General features: G+C 51.4%; 1 protein-coding gene across 1 annotated transcript in view; it reads left to right on the top strand.

The window, feature by feature from the left end:
- LOC133352824 (SAM and SH3 domain-containing protein 1-like) overlaps positions 1-10,806 on the top strand; it is a 325,376-nt gene extending 314,570 nt beyond the window's left edge. Inside the window, exons 13-19 of the mRNA XM_061568754.1 lie at positions 470-556; positions 681-845; positions 2,364-2,520; positions 4,879-5,060; positions 6,791-7,024; positions 9,486-9,636; positions 10,592-10,806. Of these exons, the coding sequence (XP_061424738.1) occupies positions 470-556; positions 681-845; positions 2,364-2,520; positions 4,879-5,060; positions 6,791-7,024; positions 9,486-9,636; positions 10,592-10,728 (1,113 nt within the window). The 3' untranslated portion in view covers positions 10,729-10,806. The remainder of the gene's footprint in view (positions 1-469; positions 557-680; positions 846-2,363; positions 2,521-4,878; positions 5,061-6,790; positions 7,025-9,485; positions 9,637-10,591) is intronic.
- The last annotated feature ends 13,669 nt before the right edge of the window (positions 10,807-24,475 follow it).

Here is a 24,475-nt window from a genome sequence, read left to right as displayed (position 1 = left end):
TCTTCACAGCGACGACGGCAACAGCAAAGATCCGCTGGAGACGGTTACCGGGCCCCTGACTCTCGGAACTGGTAATCAAATCTGAAATGGTTACTGGGGTTACCGGCTACCATTTGTAACTATGCGAGTAATTAGCTAGCACAGGAGTGCTGTGGTGGCTGTGTGTGTAGTGGTTAGCGTGCTGCGCTACGAACCCGATGGCTTGAGTTCAATTCCTGCTCACTGCTAACACCAAGTGACGATTAGCTGAATGGTTGCTAGGCCTCCCATAGGTTGATTCAGCCTCAAATAAGTAAACATCGCAACTGGGGCATGGTGCTGGCCGCTCACCACCTCGTGTACTGTTCCGGCCTTCATAGGTGCTCGCTAACAGCACTTGCCCCAACAGTTTATTAAAGGTTGTATGGGGGGTTTTTGCCATTGTGTGGGGTGTGAGCTAACTGTGCTGTGTGTCTGTGTGTACCTGCAGAGGACCAGCAGTTTCGGGGGATTTGACCTTTCCGCCCGGGTCAGTGGCTCTACCTCTTCTGATAAGGCGAACTCACCCACCAAGCATGTACGCCACCTGCACCCACTCACCTACCAAGCATGCACCAGCACGCTCTCACACATTCACTCATTGGGTAAAGCCACAGAGAGCCACCGCCCCCGTGCTGTGAGACGGCCGCTGCCGCCCCCAGGGCTCCGTGGCGAGGGGGGACGACTCGACGCTGGACGGTCGCGGGAGCCGACGTGCCGGTGGTGGCGGCGGCGCCGACAGCTTCCTGGGCAAGAAGGTGAAGTCGGTGCGTGAGTCGGTGCGCAAGACGGTCACCAAGCTCACCAAGGCCAACTACGAGGTGCTGGTAAGTGGCCCACACCGACGGCACACCGGGGGCACACCGGGGGCACACAAGCGGCATACCGGGGGCACACCGGCAACACAACCGGGGCACACCGGGTGCGCCGTAAGGAGGGAACGCGTCACAAATGACGTGTCGCTGTAATTGGATAATAGTAATAATGTGAATGTTTAGTTTCATGTATTGGCGCAATGCAAATTGCATCTAACGCCACATCACGCGCAGCTGGAAGACAGCAGCCAAGCAGTGAGCCGGCACTACCAACAGTTGCCCAAGCTCTGCAGTCCCTCGATATATTAAGATGGTTTCAGCCAATGAACGAGGGTTCATGCAATGTGGGAGGAACCTGAAGCATGCGGGGAAACGGTTACAGAACCGCGAGATGATGCCACTCCCCACTTTGCCATACCACCTTCTGGGCAGCTAAGGCTATGGCACCACCACGACGCTCACGGGATGGGAGTTTTTCAACATTCGTGCAGTGGTCCACCAACCCTTGCTGCCTCCTCAGTGCTGGATTAGAGGCCACGTGCATAGCCGCCACCGTCTGGCATTTTTCTTACTTTATCATAAACCTCTGTTTAATCAATAAAGCACACCTGCAGTAGCGATCTTTCTGAACTCACAATTGTCCGTTCACTCAGCATTCTGTAAATGTGGCATTGTTTCAATCACAACGCCACACACCTGTTGTTCCTTTGCAATTTCTGGATGCAACTTATGTCCTTACTCTTTCCACGAACACTCTCAATATTATTTAAGCAATGTGGATTATTAGACTTGTTGCTCTGTACAATTCACATTCTTCTGCACGAGATTGTTGTGAGAGAGCGATGAATATTCATTTGCACAGATTGTCTAGGGTCCCCGCGGTGGTGAGACGTTAACTCCCTCGCCTGGTCAAAGTGAGATGGTTCAGTGACAGTCCTCATATCTCGACTATATTTTTATTTTACCAGGTAAGGCCCCACTGAGCTACGTAGCTCCTTTTCAGAAGTGACCTGGCCACAAGTGATAGGCCAACGAAGCGGCTGATCATCATTACGTGGAAATGTGTCGCAGCCAAATACTCTGAACGCGTGATGTTGATTCTAAATGTGGAGGGAAAAACCGGAGGACCCACAGGGAGAGAGACACGCAAACTCAAAATATACAGCAGGCGTGAGGGTCGGGATCGAACTCGTGACGCTCCTGTACACCAGGCGAGGCAGTTAACATCTCACCACCATGGCACCCTAATTACCGAGGTCAAACTCAACGCAGGTTACCTTTTAGAGAGTACAGGTGCCGCACACGTCACCATCGCGCTACACAACTTTGCTGAACTTGAGCAGGCATCGTCAGGGTCGGGATCGAACCCACGACCTTCCTGTATACCAGGCGAGGTCGTCAACATCTCCCAGCCACCGTGGCGCCCCACGGGGTCAACCCTCCCATTGCCCGGATCAACCTGCGGGCGAGGGGACGCCGCACGAATCTCCACCGCCAATCTCTCCTCTTCCCTCCCTCCTCCCCCCCAAGCCCAAGAGTTCGGACAAGCTGCCGCTGTGCCAGCCGCTGGGCGCGGACGACAGGGAGGGGGGCGCCCACCCAACAGCCCAGCCCGAGGCGGGAGCCCAGCCCACGGGCGACTCCATGGAGAGTCTGCGCAGCTCCTACAGCGGACACAGCTCCAACAGTGAGCGGCACAACGCAACGAGTGGACAGGGCCCCCGCCTCCCTCCGTCCCTCCCTCGTCCCTCCCTCCACGCTGAAAAACTCAAGCGGTGTTTTTTGTTTCACAAATCCCGTCAGCCACGTTGCCTTCGTTCTGGGAGTGCATTATGTATACATTTTCTTGGTTCTGTCGGTCAAGTCACGTAGAAGGGAACAATAAAATTATCACGACGTTTCGACTGCAACACAAGCAATCATCATCAGGTGTGAAATCCAAATTTTCTTGCTGTGGATTTCACACCTGATGATGATTGCTGATGTTGCAGTCGAAACGTAGTGAGAATTTTATTGTTTTATATTAATATTATTTTATTATTTCCCTTCTACATGACTTTACCGAAAGAACCAAGAATATGAATCGCTGCAGTCATGAAAGCTTTAAATCGAAATATGTATACATTGTCGACATCTTCCTTCTGGGAGTGCATTATATATGTAGTCAGTATATTCCTTCTGGAAGTGCATTATATATTATCAATAGAGTTTTTTTTGGGTTAGATCGCATAAATATAAATGTTCCGTTAAACCCGCCACCACCGGACACAGCCAATTAGTAAGGTTTGTTACGTAAACAAAATATGCCAATGTGTTACTAGGACAGCATAGGCTGCCACCTGATGGTGCTGGTTGTAATTACTGGCGAAACGTCGCGGTACTCCAGTTGTAAATGTTGTCAGTTTACTCTCCAACGCACCGGTGTGCTGCACTAGTAATTAATTAGCACGTTCTGTCAACGTGACAAACCTTGCTAATTGCCTCTGTCGGTTGATGGCGGGTTTAACGACACATTTGTATTTACGCGATCTAACCGTATATATATTGGTCGCGAAAGCCTACGTGTTAAACTCATTTGATATATTTTCAGCATCTTCTGGAAGTGCAATATTTTATTGCTATTTTTAGCAGCGTTGGTTTAATGCATCCACACTCTGCACCGATATTGACACTCAGCGGACTCACCAGCAGAGCCAGGCTGGCTTACTCCAATACTGTTGAGCTGTCAGATAGGCAATGATGCTTGCACAGTATCCAACAGAGAGGATCACTCAGCCCATCATAACACTGCCGTATAAAATATACAACTCAGCACGTTCATCAATAGCACGAATTATAGTCGACATTCCAGACGATCGCCCTTCACATTAGGACTTCTTCTTGTGCAATGGAAAAGGGTCATTGCCCAAAACGTCACCTTTTGTGAACGTTTCCTTTTAAGGCCACACAGTGTTAGCGACGAATGTGTGGGATTTGTTGTTGTTGTTCGTGCTTGTGCACCACTGCCGATGTAGCTACATCACCCGATAATTGGTTTCGCTTTGATAATGCTACCATAATAACAGTCGTATACCGCGCACCGGGAAAGAGTCTGCGGTCATGTAGGTTGAATTGCAAGGTTCGCTCCACTGAATGTGTGGATGTGATTAGAAGGCTCCCTTTGGGAGCATGCCAATTCACTTGTATGACTCACCATGCTGCGATATAATTGCAATCGCAAGGCTTTGTCTGTGAGCGTGTACCTGCAAGAGTAAAGCTCTCTCTGCGATCATATCGATGGAATAGCTGGGCTCGCATATCGTACCATACATTGTAGTAATTCCATATCACGAAACCCGAAGGCAGTGTATGTATGTATATTGAACTTTTTTTCGTACCGTACGTAGCCAACCGTGCTAATCGGAGGTGCAGCGGTGGGCAACCTGCGGCCTGCGTGCCGCATGCGTCCCAGAGCCCCTGGTGATGGCCTAGTCCAGGGGTCGGCAACCAAAATAACAAGAAGAGCCATTTCTTTCCAATTCGGTACAAAATTCAGTATTTCAAGAGCCGCAATGCATCTGAGTACATACTGTACTCACGTACATATCGTCAAGAAGCAGCCCGTAAAGAGCCGCATGCGGCTCCGGAGCCGTAGGTTGCCGACCCCTGGCCTAGTCCAAGTGTGTTTGGGCGCGGTGCGTGGGGGTCACGATGAGCAGCGCGGTGTCCAGCGTGCGGCCCACTGGGGGGACGGAGGGCAGCTCGTGTGGCCCTCCGGCTCGTCTGGGTCGCCCACTGCTCCTCTACAGGGGAGGCCAACCGACTCCCCCACCCCGCCCCGCGCCACGCCGTGTGTGTGTGTGTGCGCACCATGTGTGGGTTTGTGCAGCCACGCTGCGTGTGTTTGTGCCGCCACGCTGTGTGTGTGTTGCCATGCCACGCCATATGTGTGTGTGCCACTATGCTGCGTGTGTGCCACTACGCCATGTGTGTGTTTGTGCTGCCACCGCCATGCCGTGTGTGTTTGTGCTTCCATGCCACGCCGTGTGTGTGTGCCACCATGCAGGCGGGCAGACCGTGACGACCTCGGACTCGGGGGGCAGGGTGGACGGCTGCTGCCAAGCGGTGAGCGGCGCGGCCGGCGGCGGCGAGGAGGGGCCCGGCTACTCGGGACCCTTCTGTGGGCGCGCGCGAGTCCACACGGCCTTCACGCCCAGCCCCTACGACAGCGACTCGCTCACACTGCAGGTGGGCATGCTCGCGCCGCGCGCTCGCCCGTTGTTGAGTCTGCACATTGCTGGTGCGCTACGTTTGAGAAAGTGCTGGTGCTGCCCCTTCGGGCAGCAGGGGTCAACGTAGGCGAACTTGGAACGTGCCCGCCTTCCGGTTGAGCAGCCCCAGTCCACGTGCCCATCGCTGGCTGGCCGGCTGGCCAGCTGGGCGGGCAGCCGGCCAACTGGCCGGCCGGCTGACATCGATGGCGTTTAAAGGACGCGTTTGCGATACGCGTTAGCACTCACACCGTACATATCGCAAACGCGATAGAGTGCCCGTGTCCGCTTTCCTTCCCAAAAGCATTTGCAAAAAAAATAAATCTGGATTTTCCTTTTGCTTTGTCCCGATTTAACCGTTCCTGGGAATGGTGATGCCACAGCAGCGTGTAATGGTCTGCACGGTGGATCCTGCCATCCCAGATGTCGCTAGTTTCGATCCGATTGTATCGTCCAGCACGGCGGTTGAAATAACAGCGCAAGTTTCTCAATCCCGCCGACGCCTCTGCACGCTCGCCCGTGTACGTAGCCAACCGTGACAATCGGAGGTGCAGGGGGGAAGGACAACAAACTAAACACGAGAAGCAGCTCTAAAGAAATGCGTTTTGAATCTAGATGATTTAAAAGTGCATAGCTCCAGTGGCTTCCTAATATCTGGAGGAAGATTGTTCCCGGCGGTCAAAATACTTTCCGCAGGGGCTGTCTAGAGGCGCTCTCTTTCCGAAGGCCCTTCCATCAGCAGTTGACACGGGCAAGTCCTTGCAGCGCTGCGCCTTTGTTCCCCATTGTCACCTACACACGACACACATCTTTGCTGTCTCTCTCTGTTCTTCCTCCTCCTTGCACTCAATCGATGCTTTCGCTCTCTCTCTCCTCGCCCCTTTTCACTGGAACAAACTTCCCCTCCACGTTAAGCAGTCACCTTCGCTCACTAGTTTCCGCTGCTCACTCAAAACTCACTTATTTTTCGATTTAAAGCTTTCGTGACTGCAGAGATTCATCTTGTTGGTTCTTTCGGTAAAGTCACGTAGAAGGGAAATAATAAAATCATAAAAATAAAACATAATAAAATAAGCCTTGTCAAGGCACACCTTCCCCCTCCTACCCAGCTTAAATATTCGCTCCAAGCCTGGGGCGTGTCATTCAGACTCTGTCTTCCCAACAGACCTGTTTCTTCACCTGAGGACGGCTGCTTGCGTTGTGGCCGAAACGTCGTGAGAATTATTTTATTATGTTTTATTTTTATTATTTTATTATTTCCCTTCTACGTGACTTTACCGAAAGAACCAACAAGATGAACTCACTTATTGTTCCCTAGCTCACCCGACAAGCCCATAATCTCCCCTTCATAATCACTGCCACCGTTACTGTTCCCTCTGCATATCCCCATCATACGGCTGTCACTCATTCACCCCATTCATTCAATCCTTGTGTCATCATTTACTGCCATCATCAATGTCGCTTCCACCGAATTCACGCACCACCACAGATTTTCCCCCAACGCTAACCTCTCATCTATTTCATTCACCTCTTCTCCACCGTTACACTCACACACACGCGTAGCGCCGCTCTTAATTCTTGGTAAAGCGCCTTAGCGAAGGCGCTCGATAAACTCCGCGAAGATCAGACCAGATGGGCGGGCGCCGCGTGCACCGCTCGACGCGTCCTCCTCAGCTCCGTTGTCCGCGCTGCTTCCGCGCCTCGCAGAAGGGCGACGTCATCGACGTCATCAGCCAGCCCCCGATGGGCACGTGGATCGGGCTGCTCAACCGCAAGGTGGGCACGTTCAAGTTCGTCTACGTAACTGTGCTGCCCGAGGGCGAGACCAACAACAACGACAACGACGCTGCGGGAGCCGGGCGCAAGGCCCGCCCGAGGCCCAAGCACCGTCGGCCCAAGCCCAAGACGGTGGAGGAGCTGCTGCACAGGATGCACCTGGAGGTGAGGGGGCTCCCCCCACCCCCCCACCCCCCACCCCCCACCCATTTAGAATGCATAGGGGCACGGTGGTGAGATGTTAAAAGTGAATGAGTCCTCGTCATTCATTGCCGTACTCAAGTTCAGCAAAGTGGTGTAACGCGATGGTGACGCGTGCGGCACCCATACTTTCTAAAAGGTAACCTTGCGTTGAGTTTGACCACAGTAATTAGGGCGCCATGGTGGTGAAATGTTAACTGCCTCGCCTGGTGTACAGGAGGGTCGCGAGTTCGATCCCGACCCTGACGCCTGCTGTATATTTGGAGTCTGCGTGTCTCTCTCCCCGTGGTCGCGTGGATTTTCCTCCGGGTCCTCCGGTTTTTCCCTCCACATTTAGAATCAACGTCATGCGTTCAGAGTATTTGGCTGCTATGAATGTCCACGTGATGATGAGCCACTTCGTTGAGCTATCGTTTGTGGCCAGGTCAGCTCTGAAAAAGAGCTACACAGCTCATTGGGCCTTAACTGGCAAAATAAAAATAATTTAAAATGTTGTTTAACCCAGGTGAGCACTCAAAGAGACCAGGATGAGTGACTCGGACCACGGGCATTAGTTTTCCAGGAGAGAGCGATGGTTGCTGCTCCTGTGTACGTGTAATACCGTTGACGACTCTTGACGCCGGAGTTGGAGGCACACGGGTTTATTTCACAGCACAACAGTGGGCATATAACACGCGAGGGGGTATCGGCCCCCTCACCCGGCTAGCTGGGAATACACACGCTAGCTACCCTAGCCTGCCTCTTAGTCCTCCACTAACGGGCTAGGGGAGGCTATCTGGCCGACACTGGTAAGTCGGGCCCGGTACCCGGAGTCCCAGACCTGCTCTGACAAGAGCACCGGCTCTGGCTCTCGGAACCACGCCGCTGGCTCGATCCTGTTTGGCCCTGATAAGGACGTCGAACTAGGGGAGTCCAGGGCTCTAGCTAAGATGTCTTCAGTCTTCTCGTTAGCTTAACATTTCCCCCCGAGCCCTCTGACACATCCCCTTTTATACTCAACCCCCGCTGAGGGGTGGGGCCCCGGGCTGCCCGGTGCGGACGTCGTTGAGAGCACCCCCCCGTGCACTCACGTAGCCCCGCCCACTGTGTTTGTTTCCCATAAGCTGCCATGCATAACGGCTCTCTCTCTCTAACACCCCTACATCCGTGATCCCAATTGAGTCATCTGCTGGAGGTAACCTTTTTTTTTGCCAGCACCCGGGTTAGTGTCATACTTAGAAGTAGACCTGGGTCGCCAAAACGACAGGCCCTATGCTGTGAGCACCACGTGCCGAACGGGGACAGCTGCCACTGGGTGTGCCCCTAGGCTGGGCTTACACAGCAGCAGCAATCATCCCGACTCACCACTGGAAGCAGACTAACGCACACACAGGGACAGCTGCCACTGGGAGTGCCCCTAAGCTGGGCTTACTGAGCAGCAGCAATCATCCCGACTCACCACTGGAAGCAGACTAACGCAACACACAGGGACAGCTGCCACTGGGTGTGCCCCTAAGCTGGGCTTACACAGCAGCAGCAATCATCTCTACCCATCACACTGGCAGCAGACTAACGCACACACAGGGACAGCCGCCACTGGGGATGTCCATCCTGGCTAGACCGTAACGGAGCGCGGGAGATGAGCTGTCGACGTCAAGGCGTTGACCGAGTCTCTGGGGGACTTTGAGAGAGTTTTAATACGTAGTAGTAGTAGGGGCTTTCGCGACCAATATTATTAGCAATAGAGGGGTTTTTTTTGGGTTAGATATCGTGAATATAAATGCATCGTTAACCCCCGCCACCACCCGGCACGTAAACAAAACGTGCCAATTAGTGACTATCTTCTTGGTTCTTTCGGTAAAGTCACGTAGAAGGGAAGTAATAAAATAATAAAAATAAAACATAATAAAATAATATAATAATATTTTATTATGTTATATTTGTATTATTTATTACTTCCTTTCTACGTGACTTTACCGAAAGAACCAAGAAGATGAATCCCTGCAGTCACGAAAGCTTTAAATCGAAAAAAATTTAGTGACTACTTCAGCACACCGGTGCGTTGTCTGTTTGCATGTTTTACCACAAGTATGCGCGGTTAATGCAGACTTGACGCCTTGCAGAAGGTGTCTGTTTGGTATTGGAACATCTGAGCACCTGCTCTATTTCCAGAAAGGGTAAAACCAATTCTTAGTTTCGATCATTCTTAATACTGGAAAGAAGATCCCATAGATTCAAAAAAACCCCACAACGTTCACGATCCGAGCACCGTAATGTTTCGGCGGTGAACGCAACAGCAACCGGCTTCACCGGGCGATTTCGCAGAATTTGTGAAGAAGCCCTCCCTAGGTTCGGTCCTGAGCAGGAGAGGGGCCTATTCGCGCGAACGTAGCGTTGCGTGTGCGTTGTGTGTGCGTTGCGTGTGCCTCGCGTGTGGGGCACGCAGGAGTACATCTCCACGTTCCTGCTCAACGGCTACGAGGACCTGGACACGTTCAAGCTGCTGGAAGGCGAGGATCTGGACGAGCTGCTCATCCACAACGCCGAGCACCGCGCCAAGCTGCTCACCGCCGCCGAGCTCCTGCACGACTACGACCGTGAGTGCGCCCCACAAGCCGCCCCCCCCCCACACTCCTCCCCGGCCGGCAGATAAAACGAGTACCGCTTTGCGGGAGACGCGACAGCTGTCGACAAGCCATAAGCGAAAAACTAAAAAGTAATAAAGGGCCCACCGAGAACAGGCCCAGACGCGGCCTCCAAAGCGGCGAGCAGCAAATGGCAACGGGCAGGGGTTGTTACCGATCAAAGTGGAAACGGCGTTTTTTTTTTTGAGCAGGGTTCATATTCTTTGGGTCTTTCGGTAAAGTCACATAGATAGGTTCAAAGAAAATAACAAAAAAAAAACTACGACGTTTCGATCGCAACACAAGCGATCGAAACGTCGTAGTTTTTTTGTAATTTTCTTTGAACCTATCTACGTGACTTTACCGAAAGACCCAAAGAATATGAATTCCTGCAGTCACGAAAGCTTTAAGTCAAGATTTGAGCAGGGTTGTCCTAGTGAGAGCGTGGGAGCAACGAGACGATGGGAGAGGGAACTCCAAAGTGGACGCCTGCTGTATATTTGGAGCTGGCGGTGTCTCTCTCTCTCTGCCCGTGTTCACATGGATTTTTCTCCGGGTCCTCTGGTTTTTCCCTCCACATTTAGAATCGGCGTGCGTTATGAGTATTTGGCAACTGCTCTCCATTTCCACGCGATAAACGACTTCGTTGGGCGATCATGTGTGGTCAGGAGCTCCATAGCTGAGTGGGCCTTACCTTGTAAAATAAACATAGTTTAATAAAATAGTTTAGTTTTGATTCGGTCGGATGTCAACCATGGTGCTAATGTTCCGCATATCTGCCGGAGAGTCGCGCTGCATCTCAAGCCATCGTCACGAGGATGCCGCTTTGGTTTCGGGCTCGACGTTGCAAAGACGTTCCGTCCGCTGACACGCGTCCCTCTCTCTCTGCATGTGTGTGTGTGTGCGCGTTGTGCGCACGCACTGGCAGACGTGCCGACTACCCACAATGCAGCGGAGGCGAAGGAGGCAGGGGGCGGCACTGCCGCGCCCGCTGCCGCCGAGGAGGAGTCGCCGCGGGACTCGGGCTGCTACGAGAGCTCCGAGCCGCTGGACTGGCCCCGGTAGGGAGGAACACGGTGGGCAAGCCGAGGCCTCTGCCGATACGGCCACGGAGCTGTGACCGCCCGGGTTCCGAGCCCTGGCGCTGGGTGTCTCCTCTCTCTCTTTTCTCTTTTCAGTGGGTTCACAACAGCCGGTGCTGAACTGGCAAACGTTCACGACCGGTATCATTCAAGGTCGGTTTGTTTTGGGTTAGGTTGTGGCAGGCTTTGATTACGAGTTGGATTCCTGCTCACGTCCAACACCAGTGACGATTATCTGAACCGGTCCTGGGCCTCTCCTAGGTCGACTCAGCCGCAAATTAGTTCCTGGTGCGGTCTGTGAAAACATCGCCACTGGGGAGACAAAGGCGGCCAGGTGTATGTGCTGCCCACCCACCCCCTAGTGTGCCGCGCCAGGCTTCATATGTGTTTGCTAACAGCACTTGCCCCAAAAGTCTGTTCAGGCTACACTGGGGGATCTTTGTCTTTTATGCATGTTGAACTTCTTTCGCACCATACGCAGCCAACAGCGCTAATCGTAGGTGCGGGGGAAAGGACAACAAATGAAACACAGTGTCACGATGCGTCGGTTGATCGATCAAAATCTATTCGTTACGCTCGCTATGCTTGCTGTTGAAGCCATGTGTATATCTGACCGTTTGATTATTCACGATTTCAAGGCACATTATTGGCTAAGGGTATATTTATCCCAATGGGTCGAACAAAACTTCATGGGATACAGAGAGAAAAAAATAAAAGAGACTATACACATTAGATGGTAAAACTGAGATAGAAAAAGTGTTATGTCATTGATTTCCTGGAGTGCATCGGTCGTAAATGGTTACATGCTACGAGCCAGCAACCTCTGAAAGTCTCGGTTCAAGTCCCGAGCCTCGGTGCCTTTCACGGCTCTCAGGAGCTGAGGCTAACGCGGCTTTGGTTTGGCAGAATGAGGCGATGCTGTCGTTGAGACCAGCTCTCCTCCTCTGGCGTGCCTGAGTCTCGCACGTCCATGTCAAGCCGTGGCCATTGTGTTCCCGTGACCTAAGTCACGTGAAATGACACGCCAGGTCCAGCGTAGCTAGATGCCGCCCCTCAACCGGCGCTTTCAAGATCTGGTCGGATGATCACGCGGACGTCATCGTCTGCCGGGAGACGTCCAACCCTCTGAGCTGGAATGTGATGGGTAGTTTCGTAGTTCGAAAAGTAGGTTAGCAGGCTGTCTGTGTGGATTCTTCAGTGTTGTGCATTGCGGTTTGCTCGCCGCGCGCTATGAATTTGTAAACTTGAGTTACATTCCTGGCCACGGCAATAGTCCATGTGGAGTAACATCTGAACTAGCATGTCACAACATGGTCACACAACCCCCGTGATCAATGTAGCTCGGGGAGGCTGTTAGTTAGTGTTGAGGGTTAGTGTTGAGGCTGTGGGTTTGTGTTAAAGCTGTGGGTCAGTGTTGAGGCTGTGGGTCAGTGTTGAGGCTCTAGGTCAGTGTTAAAGCTATGGGTCAGAGTTGAGGCTGTGGGTCAGTGTTGAGGCTGTGGGTCAGTGTTGAGGCTGTGGGTCAGTGTTGAGGCTGTGGGTCAGTGTTGAGGCTGTGGGTCAGTGTTGAGGCTGTGGGTTTGTGTTAAAGCTGTGGGTCAGTGTTGAGGCTGTGGGTCAGTGTTGAGGCTCTAGGTCAGTGTTAAAGCTATGGGTCAGTGTTGAGGCTGTGGGTCAGTGTTTGGGCTGTGGGTCAACGTTGAACCTGGGGGTCAGTGTTGAGCTGTCGGTCAGTGTTTAGGCTTTGGGTCAGCATTGAGGCGACATCGATGCATCACAGCCTGGTATCCTCATGAGCCACTGGGGCCCTCCGTGGTCCACACCACCAGTGTTTGTGACGCAGCGAGTCGAGCAGTGATAACCGCAGGGACGCCGCCGGAGGGCTCTAGGTTGGCGCTTTTGAAACGTTTGCAATGTAGCAACAGCAGAACAACTAAAACTTGCAACCAACTAAAACTTGCAACCAACTGAAACTCCCAAACAACTAAAACTCCCAACCTTAACTAAAACTCCCAACCAACGTTCATCGTTAACAACACCCTTGGCCTTGCAAAGAAAAAGTACCCACTCCAGCCTCACAGGTGGCCGTGAAGAAGGCCTATTGACCGAAACGTCTCCTTAACAGGGACTCCTCTATTTACGAACATTCGACTTACAAACTTTCAGAGGTACGACCAAACTGTCCCTATCCAGCTGCCTGTTTGGACCGAGGGTCGTAAGTTCAACCGCCGTGCAATAGATGGCGGTGTTTGTCGGCCGTCAAGCACCGACTTCTTTGAGTCTCATGACCCACACACTGGAAGGTTTGCGAAGGTGTCGGCAGCTGCTCACGATGCTGTCGCCTGTCACAAGTTGGTTGGTGAAGAGAAAAAGAAGAGAGCGACTGTGCAGACATCTCTTGGTAAGTTTTTCAAGAGAGTAGAGAGGAATCGCGAGCACCAAAGGGAATTAGCATTTACATCTGCAGAACGAGAAGAACCAGTGGAATCTACAGCTGCAGAACGTGAAGAACCAGTGGTATCTACAGCTGCTGAACGTGCAGAACTAGTGTCATCTACATCTGCAAAACGTGAAGAACCAGTGGTATCTACAACTGTAGAACGTGAAGAACCAGTGCCATCTACATCTGCAGAACGAGAAGAACCAGTGGAATCTACAACTGCAGAACGTGAAGAACCAGTGGCATCTGCATCTGCAGAACATGAAGAACCAGTGGTATCTACAACTGCAGAACGTGAAGAACCAGTGGCATCTGCATCTGCAGAACATGAAGAACCAGTGGTATCTACAACTGTAGAACGTGAAGAACCAGTGGCATCTGCATCTGCAGAACGTGAAGAACCAGTGGTATCTACAACTGCAGAACGTGAAGAACCAGTGGCATCTGCAGAACATGAAGAACCAGTGGTATCTACAACTGCAGAACATGAAGAACCTGTGGCATCTACAGCTGCAGAACATGAAGAACCAGTGACATTTACAGCTGCAGAACGTGAAGAACTAGTGGCATCTCCATCTGCAGAACACGAAGAACCAGTAGCATCTACAGCAGCAGAACATGAAGAACCAGTGGCATCTACGTCTACAAGAGAGTAAACAACTTTTGAAGCCATTCCTCGTGTTGAATGTACACGCCGTACACAACATTTGGAATCGACATGAGTAAATTTGAACTTACGAACAATTCGACTTACAAACAGACCTCTGTAACCTAACTCGTTCGTAAGTAGAGAAGTCCCTGTATATATATATTTTAGTAATGTTTTTAAATTGCTTTATTTAGTGTAATTTTTATTTATATATTTTTTTATTCTAGTTACATTTTTAATTTGATTACTTTTTAAATTGTATTATTTTAAATAGCACTCGTGCACCACTGCCAACGCAGCAGCGTCGCCAGATGAACTCTTCAACTTTCACAATGTAGTCCTTTTATCTCAACATTGAACAACGTGTCATTTGAAACGTCTTTGCCATTCAATCGTCACGACAATGCCACAATGAAAAGCGCGTTTAATCAGTGACGACTGTGTCATTGGCGCGTAATAAAAAAAATAATAAGGCAGTTATGCTTGTGTGTCATCACGATCCATTGGCAGATAGCCCCGTAGGTGTCCACTGCACATTTCGTTATTTTTGTTTTCACTTTCCTTTGTCTTGTTGTTAATACGCTCAAGTTGTGGCCACATCTTTCTTGCACCGATCTCTGACGATGTCGTCGTCAATCCACTCTCTGTTAGAAGTTTTCTTCTCTTTCTGGTTCCCTCCATGATTCCGAACAACAACAACAGCACACTTTAAAATTTTTCCTGTTGTTGTCCATCCTACATACGTTTCCAAATAGTGCCAATAATTTACAATAACTTTTTAACCATTTCTCACCACAGTTGAAAGCGTTAAAGCATGAGCACCGTCCGTCCGTCTGTAACGTGGAGTCGCGGTGACTCTCGTAGAGACGATCCGATACGGACAAAAAATGAGTGTTGAAGTTGGGTGGCTTTTTGGGACTCATCCTGGAGAAAAGCGGACACATTGGTCGCAGGGTTAAAAAAGGAAACAGTGCTAAAAGGATTTGCCTTGCCGGTCAAGGCGATGGTATAATTACGTGTGGCATGGTGATATGATGTCATTGCGCATACCATCATATCTTGCGATGCCACACATGACCAATGGTTGTATTACATGTGACTTGGTGAGATGATGTCATTGCGCATGCCATCATATCTTGCGATGCCAGACGTCATGTGACATGTGACGTCATGTCGTTTGTGCGGCCGGGAACGTACATCACAATTATCGCCCCTTTTAAACAAGGGCACGCACGCAAGTTTGGAAAGCATTTCAGAATCCATGCGGCCGCGTGATTTTTATTCCTTGGTCATATTACGCTACATTTTAGGCGTCTGAAAAAAACAAGTGCATTATGTGTTTGACATTTATATCAAATGAGGTATTGATTACATTGAAAATGAGAGTGCACTAATCAATCTCAACCAGCCTAGTGTTATGCTTACATGAAGAAGACACAGTTGAGTGTTTATATAAAAATACATTCTAAACTGTCTCCCTCGGAGTGCTCATCTCCATTGCTCACCGAGTGATGGCAATGTCCATCTGGAATTCGGTGGCAGAGTGGCAGAGTGGTGGTGATGCTCGCGCCTCATGGCAAGAGGACCCTGGGTTCGATTCTCGACTCGGACACCTTTCTGCGTGGAGTATGTGTGTTCTCTCCCTCTTCTGCACCGTGTGAGCGCGTGTGTGAGTGTGTGTTAGCTCACTACATAAAATGCAGCAAGTTGGCACAGTAGGGGGCACAGGTGGAGCATCTGCTAGTCATCTCAGTCAACGCATGGCACCTGGATCTGTCCCGTGACCTGTCAGCGAGCCTTCGACACTTCACGTGGCCTCAAAGTGCACCTGACCTGGCACAGGCGCCGTGGTGACGTCACCGTCACTTAGTGGCGGGTGAGACTGTGAGTTAGACTGTGAGTTAGCGCGCTGCGCTACGAACCTGGTCACCCAAGTTCGATTCCTGCTCACGACCATCACCAGTGGCAAATATCTGACCCAGTCCTCGGCCACCCCTGGGTCGACTAAGCCTCAAGCGAGTACCTGGTGCGGTGTTCAGGGATTTCTGCGGCCGGGTTTGGTGTTGCTGGCCACCCACCCCCTCGTGTGCCGCTAACAGCACTTGCCCCAACAATAGTGTGTAAGGGATGTTTGCCTTTGGTTTTCACGCCTCCGATTAGCACGCTTGGCTTTGTACGGTGTGAAAGAAGTTCTGCGTACGCGTGAGAGTATGCGTGTGAGCGTGTGAGTGGAGTTTGTATGTTATCTCCCTGTTCTGCATGGGTTTTCTGTCTTCCTCCAAATTCCTCCCATAGCTAAAAAAAAACATTGTCACTGGTATTGGTCAATCATACCAGCAGAGGTGTGGACTCGAGTCATGTGACTTGGACTCGAGTCAGACTCGAGTCATGAATTTGATGACTTCAGACTCGACTTGGACTTGCATAACAATGACTTTGTCCCACCTCTGAGGTGTGGACTCGAGTCATGTGACTTGGACTCGAGTCAGACTCGAGTCATGAATTTGATGACTTCAGACTCGACTTGGACTTGCATAACAATGACTTTGTCCCACCAGTGTGGACTCGAGTCATGTGACTGACTCGAGTCATGAATTTGATGACTTCAGACTCGACTTGGACTTGCATAACAATGACTTTGTCCCACCTCTGAGGTGTGGACTCGAGTCATGTGACTTGGACTCGAGTCAGACTCGAGTCATGAATTTGATGACTTCAGACTCGACTTGGACTTGCATAACAATGACTTTGTCCCACCTCTGAGGTGTGGACTCGAGTCATGTGACTTGGACTCGAGTCAGACTCGAGTCATGAATTTGATGACTTCAGACTCGACTTGGACTTGCATAACAATGACTTTGTCCCACCAGTGTGGACTCGAGTCATGTGACTTGGACTCGAGTCAGACTCGAGTCATGAATTTGATGACTTCAGACTCGACTTGGACTTGCATAACAATGACTTTGTCCCACCTCTGAGGTGTGGACTCGAGTCATGTGACTTGGACTCGAGTCAGACTCGAGTCATGAATTTGATGACTTCAGACTCGACTTGGACTTGCATAACAATGACTTTGTCCCACCTCTGAGGTGTGGACTCGAGTCATGTGACTTGGACTCGAGTCAGACTCGAGTCATGAATTTGATGACTTCAGACTCGACTTGGACTTGCATAACAATGACTTTGTCCCACCTCTGAGGTGTGGACTCGAGTCATGTGACTTGGACTCGAGTCAGACTCGAGTCATGAATTTGATGACTTCAGACTCGACTTGGACTTGCATACCAATGACTTTGTCCCACCTCTGAGGTGTGGACTCGAGTCATGTGACTTGGACTCGAGTCAGACTCGAGTCATGAATTTGATGACTTCAGACTCGACTTGGACTTGCATAACAATGACTTTGTCCCACCTCTGAGGTGTGGACTCGAGTCATGTGACTTGGACTCGAGTCAGACTCGAGTCATGAATTTGATGACTTCAGACTCGACTTGGACTTGCATAACAATGACTTTGTCCCACCAGTGTGGACTCGAGTCATGTGACTTGGACTCGAGTCAGACTCGAGTCATGAATTTGATGACTTCAGACTCGACTTGGACTTGCATAACAATGACTTTGTCCCACCTCTGAGGTGTGGACTCGAGTCATGTGACTTGGACTCGAGTCAGACTCGAGTCATGAATTTGATGACTTCAGACTCGACTTGGACTTGCATACCAATGACTTTGTCCCACCTCTGCATACCAGTGCTGAAAAATGAGCTGCAGTTTACCCAATCGCGATGCCGCACGGCAGCATCGCCCCCCAGACTGCCAGAACTTTGCTGGACCCTCATGACAAAGAGCCTTGAGAGTCTGTGGCAGGCTTCCATGGGCGAAGAAGCATCATAACAATAGAACAACTAATTAACCACAAGAACAACCAATGCTGACTTCCTCGTCACTATGAGGTGCAGACTCACAAGGTAGTGCCCATTTTACCCACCCTGGAGCAATAATGATGGTGATGGTCGTGGTGGTAGTGTTTATAATGATGATGATGATGCTGATCGTAGTGATGATGATGATGATGATACTAAAGGTGCTGATTGTGATCATGATGGTTGATGATGGCGGTGGTGACGATATTGATGATGATGATGATTACGATGACAGTAAATCATTTGAACTCGTGGCCCTGCATTTTTACTTCCTGACCTTCATACTCAGCCCATCATTATCTCTCTTGGGTCGATAAAATAAATACCACTCGTCGTCCTCCGACGCAACTGGAACCCTGCTCTGTAAATGTGGAATTTCCGCCGCCGGCTCTGGGCTGCACCGGCTGGAGATGAGCGTCGTGCCCCGGGTACGCGCCTGGGCACAACGGTCCCACGATGGAGCTGTCGCTCACCCCGAGCTCTGAATGCTCTGATACGTGTGGCATTGTCTTTGTGCTGTCCGTCTTTTGGTGTTGTTCTCTGGTCTGACACTGCTGGTGAGACCAAGGCATGAAGAAGGCTGTCTCTGGCGTAGGCCAATCAGTTTCAAAGACAAGGCGAATGTTATTATCAGAGCATGTTATTGTATGTGTTCAGCACAAAGTACCGTGTGTGGTGTATGAAGTACTTGATTGCTTGCAAGAGGTATCTATTTGGCGTTTGAACATCTTTAAACACCTCACCTGTTTTATATCCAGACAAGGTACAATCCTATTTGTAGTGTCCATGCCTGAGCACGTGCCATCTCTGACTGTGGACGCTTTGCGGCCACAGCGTTCACCCGTGGCCTCCAGCTGCTCCCACGCGCGATGCTCCAGTGGCCACTTTGCGTACGTCAAGGACACGGGCCGAGACCCGGGTGCCCGCAGATGCCCGCCAACCGGACGGTGTGGCCTTAGGCACTCGCCGTCCCCGCAACTTTATAGCCAGTAAAACAGTCTTAGGTGCTGATGCTAGAACCCTATAACACATAAACCCTACACCTAACCCCGAATGCTTAATTCTGAACCCTAATCCGCAAACTCGTAACCCATAAACCTTATCCCCTGAACGCCCTAACAGCTAAACCCTGATCCTAGACCACAACCTTAAACCAAACCCCTAATCCTCAGCCGTAATTAACAGCCGGTGTGGTGCGTGCAAACATCGCCGCTGTGGAGACAAAGGCGGCTGGGCGTCGAGCTCGTCGTCAGAGAGAGACAGCGGCACCGCGAGAGGGGGCTGCCAGCTCAAGGGCACCTAGCCTGGCACGGCCTGGCGCAGGCTGCAAGTGGCCGATGTTCATTGTGTTGGCACGAAGTGTTGGCATCAGTCTTGGTTCGTGACGCCGCCTGTGACTTTGTGTTCACATTCCGTATGCATTTTACGTGTGTAACCGCGAGTTTGCTTTGCAAGTGTCAAACGTTGCTTTAAAAAAAAATCATCCATCCCACGTGTAAATAATTCTGTTTCGTTTTATTCCCTTGAGTTGTTTTATTCTTCAGTTTTATTGGAGCGCATTGTCAGTTCCCCGCGTCATTTTGGCATCCTCCATCGAATTGTGTTGTTTTTTTTCATCTGCACGTGACTGGTCTGATCCCTTCGTGTTTTATGATTTATGTCCAATAAAAAAAAACACATTCCATTAAAACGGCTTGTTTTATTATTATTATTTTGGCTTCATTTGTTTGATTTCTCCACTGTTTCATGTCACCACCATTATTTTTTGTGGTTTACCACAATGCGGTCACTTTGAATGCAACGGCGGGTGAACGGGGCAGCCCTGCCAATTGCTCCGCTTACGCCCCTGCCACCAGACGGAACCTCCACCGAGGAGAAGCTCCTCTTGACTAGTCTTGTGTGGCCTGCTCTTCTTCTGCGCTGGCCATACGTCTTGGCAGGGGTGGGAGAATGCATTTATACAGGGGACAGTGGTTCACTCAACCGCGCCACCACCCCTTCACCACCAACAAAGACAAAGATCCCCCGTGTAGCCTGCACGGACTGTTGGGGCAAAAGCTGTAGCGGGCACGGCACACGAGGGGTGGGTGGCCAGCAACACCACACCCAGCCACGAAAATTTCAGAACATCGCACCAGGTACTCATTTGCGCTAACCGCCACCCCAACAGCAGCAGCTCCTCATGTCAATGCAACCATCCAGACCGCGGTGCTTGAGCAGAAGCTTCGTTGCCGCGTGCTGGGCTGTGACACCATTCTCCCCCAAGAGATGGGGGGGGGGGGGGCAGGGTGGTTAACCTGGGGGTGCGAGATGCCCTTCCTGGGGATGCGAGACGTGGCCAGATTCTTTTTTAAGGCAAATCATCGAAAGCACAAATTAAGCACGGGCACCTAAGTTCCAACTTACTTTGTTTCATCAAACCCCCGTGTGTATTTATATAAAAAAATATACGATTGAAAACCAAATGGGTGCGAGGCTGCATAGTCAAGGTGAAGGAGCCACTGCTTGAGAAGGATGACAGAGCCCGTGACGCTCAGAGGCGTGGTGCGGTGTTGCCGATACGATTTTTCCCACGCAAAACTAAACTTTATTTGGTGGTTCGGCGAAGAAGATGTTTTTGGAGGTATTTTTTTTTTATAATCCTCACCACTGGTGTTTTTTTGTATAATCGTCACTGCCACACAGGTGTGCGGCACGGGCGGAGTGGCGTCGTTTTTATCGCTCGTCGCGCTCCGCCCTCTTCCCCGGCGAGCCCGACGTTTTACGGCTCCTACCTAGACCCCCGCGGGAGGCTCCGCCCACCCCTTCCCGATGTCCCCTGCGCAGCCGCTGGATGGGAGAGGCCCCGCGCGGCGCCTTGGCTCAGCTGCTCTCGCTCGCTGCATCGGCGCGCTCTGCGGGGTCGCCAGGCGCCGAGTCGGGACCGTGGCCGTTGATTGACCCCCCACACAGTGCCGGATGAAGCCAGTGCAGGGCCTGGAGCATATGTGATGAAGGGGCCCTAAATACAAAACAAAAGACGAATTTCTTACTTGCATGGTAAAGTAATTGAATTTTTTCCATTTGCTGTACGGCCAGATAATACGACAAATCGCTAACCTTAAACACCCAGTCGTTCCTTAAAAGTTGAAGGCAGTATAGTACAATAGTAATAGAGCAAGTGCAGAATCACTGAACCGGAATTGATAGCCTGAAGCATTTAGCGCGGGGCCCTTGAAAGTGCGCGGCCCGTAGCATTATGAAACCTTTGCAACGAGGATAATCCTGCACTGCCCCCACACCACCCCCGGTGCAATACTCGAAGGTCAAATGAAGGTCGAACGAAGGTCGCCTCGCAACAGCGGCGCTGTCCGATACGGCTTCAGTGAGACGACGCTCTGCTCGTGCGCGTGTGGGCAGGAGCGCAGACAGCACCGGGAGACGCGAGGCGATGCCCGCTCCGAGAGAGACGCAAAGAGACCGAGACGCTCTTTAAGAGAGGCCCCCACAATGTGCTGTCACGAAGCCGTCCGGCACAGCGCACGAGGGTCTGGCGTGGCCAACACCACGGCCCGGCCGACGTTTTGCAACCCCACAACCACACTAGTGACTAATTTGAGGCTGAGTCTACCTTGGCACAAAGACAAAGATCTCCCGTACAGCCTGTGACGGACTTTCGGGGCAAGTGCCGTTTGTGAATAGCACCGATGAAGGCTGCCACGGCACGCGACGCATTGGGTGGCCAGCACCACGACCCGGCCGCCTCTGTCTCCCTCGAGACCGCACCGGGTACTCATTCGAGGCTGGGTCGACCTAGGGGAGGCCCAGGACCACTTCGAATAGTCTCTACTGGTGTCTTCCGTGAGCGGGAATCGAACTGGGGTCGCATGGTTCGTAGTGCAGCGCGCTAAGCACACACACGCGGGGACACGTGGTAACACGTGGCGTCACGTGGTCACACACGCAGTAGACACACGGACACACACGTGGGGACACGTGGTCACACACTGGGGGTCACGTGGACACACACTGGGGGTCACGTGGACACACACAGGGGGTCACGTGGACACGCGCGGCGTCACGTGGTCACACGCAGTAGACACGTGGTCACGCGCGCGGGGACACGTTTTAAGAGACTCCTTCAAAGGTAAACAAAACTGATAAAAAAAATGTGCCTTATTGATGTAACTTTCCTTACGCGTCAGAATTGTTTCTGGAAAAGGCATCAATTGGATATTGATACGTGCTGCTGTTGCCACCTGCTGCTTGCTGCTGTTGTTGCTAGCTGATGCTTGCTGCTGCTGTTGCTAGCTGATGCTTGCTGCTGCTGCTGATAGCTGATGCTTACTGCTGCTGTTGCTAGCTGATGCTTGCTGCTGCTGTTGCTAGCTGATGCTTACTGCTGCTGCTGATAGCTGATGCTTGCTGCTGCTATTGCTAGCTGATGCTTGCTGCTGCTGTTGCTAGCTGATGCTTACTGCTGCTGCTGATAGCTGATGCTTACTGCTGCTGCTGTTGCTAGCTGATGCTTACTGCTGCTGCTGTTGCTAGCTGATGCTTACTGCTGCTGCTGTTGCTAGCTGATGCTTACTGCTGCTGCTGTTGCTAGCTGATGCTTACTGCTGCTGCTGTTGCTAGCTGATGCTTACTGCTGCTGCTGCTAGCTGATGCTTGCTGCTGCTGCTGATAGCTGATGCTTGCTGCTGCTGTTGCTAGCTGATGCTTGCTGCTGCTGCTGATAGCTGATGCTTGCTGCTGCTGTTGCTAGCTGATGCTTGCTGCTGCTGTTGCTAGCTGATGCTTGCTGCTGCTGCTGATAGCTGATGCTTGCTGCTGCTGTTGCTAGCTGATGCTTGCTGCTGCTGCTGATAGCTGATGCTTGCTGCTGCTGCTGATAGCTGATGCTTGCTGCTGCTGTTGCTAGCTGATGCTTGCTGCTGCTGCTGATAGCTGATGATTGCTGCTGCTGATAGCTGCTGCTTGCTGCTGCTGTTGCTAGCTGATGCTTACTGCTGCTGCTGTTGCTAGCTGATGCTTACTGCTGCTGCTGATAGCTGATGCTTGCTGCTGCTGTTGCTAGCTGATGCTTGCTGCTGCTGTTGCTAGCTGATGCTTGCTGCTGCTGCTGATAGCTGATGCTTGCTGCTGCTGCTGATAGCTGCTGCTTGCTGCTGCTGCTGATAGCTGATGCTTGCTGCTGCTGCTGATAGCTGATGCTTGCTGCTGCTGCGCGAGTGAAATTAACAAAACGTCACGGTCGTCAACTCATCGCTCAGGTTTTTTTTAAAAAAGGAGAATAATGATCGGCAACGTTTCTCGTATTTTGCCCCTTGTGCATTTTCTACCACGCATGTAACGTAAAGAATGGCACACGCATAGGTCATACACATTATCGCGCCTTCCCAAGGCCTTTGTCACAATCCCCGTCGTCATCACCACCACGTGCCGTCAGCGCTGTTCAAAGCCACTCGTCCGGGTGGCTCTTTGAGCATACTTCACCGCGCTGGTCGTTACGCGTACGTGACCGACGGTGCTGCTGCTGCTCGAGTGAAATTAACAAAACGACACTTTTGGTCAATCCGTGATAGAGGAGGGTTTTGGGTGAGATGGCGTAAATATGAAAGCGTCGTTTAAACCCGCCACCACCCGACTCAAAGGCGGCAGGCGAGAAGATCGGATGAGCTGCATCGATGCATGGTAAATGTTGCAGTGGGTTTACTCTCCAACACACCGATGTGCTGTACGAGTAACGATTTGCCACATTTTTTTCACGTGACACCTTACTAACTGGCTATGACGGGTGGTGGCGGGTTTAACGACACATTTATATTCATGCAATCTAACCCATAAACCTCTATTATAGATATTGGTCGCGAAAGCCTACTTTTGTCAATATCACTTTGTTTTGTCCTTGATTACATTTTAAAAAAGCATCCTTCACAGTGCTGGTCAATGCGCGTGTACGCGACTGCGCGTTTTGGGGCAGCTCGGACGGTGGTCTCACTCGCCACCGATGGGACCTTTAAATTCCTCGTCATAACGGTAACGGTTGACTGCTCGCCGATGGCGATCACGCCATCTCAGTTTGTCATGTACATGATTTAAAAGTGCATACCTCCCAGTGGCTTTCTCATATCGGGAGTAAGGGCGATTCAGACGGACGCAGAAGTGCATCTCAAAGCGTGTGACAAGCTATCCATTTGGATATCAACACGTGAGGAATCGATGTAAGCTGAATGGGACAAATTAAACCTCGCGATGCTGCTGCTGCCCGAGTGCAATTGACACGACTACGCTTTTGTCCTTACAATTACATTTTTTAAAATCCTGCTTCACAGCGCTGGTCAGAACGCGTCCGTGACGGCGCGTGGGGACAGCGAGGACCGTGGGCTCTGATTTCACCCGCCCCCTTTATGTTCCTCGTCAAATGTTAACGACAGACCACTCGCTGACGGCCCTTCACGTGTGTTACAGGTGTGGAGCTCTGTCGCGGCTGTGCATCCCACAGCCCCGCCGCGTGCATCCGATTGCCCCAACACTACCACCGTGACCCACGCTCCTCCAACGCGGACCGAAAACCACCGATGCCGGTCAACCATACCGCCACGCAGCAACACTTCCAGACCATGGACACTCGCCGGAACAACACGAAGAACCTCCTGGCGTCGAGCGGCACCTCCGGGCCGGACAGCCGCAGGCACAACGTGCACAGGCTGCGAATGGCGGCCGAGAAGGTGTTC

Source organism: Lethenteron reissneri, chromosome 5, assembly GCF_015708825.2.
Source record: "Lethenteron reissneri isolate LAM-NWPU_2019-01 chromosome 5, ASM1570882v1, whole genome shotgun sequence".
NCBI lineage: Eukaryota > Metazoa > Chordata > Hyperoartia > Petromyzontiformes > Petromyzontidae > Lethenteron > Lethenteron reissneri.
Note: the sequence above shows the minus strand (reverse complement) of the source record. Positions and strands in the feature narration are given on the sequence as shown.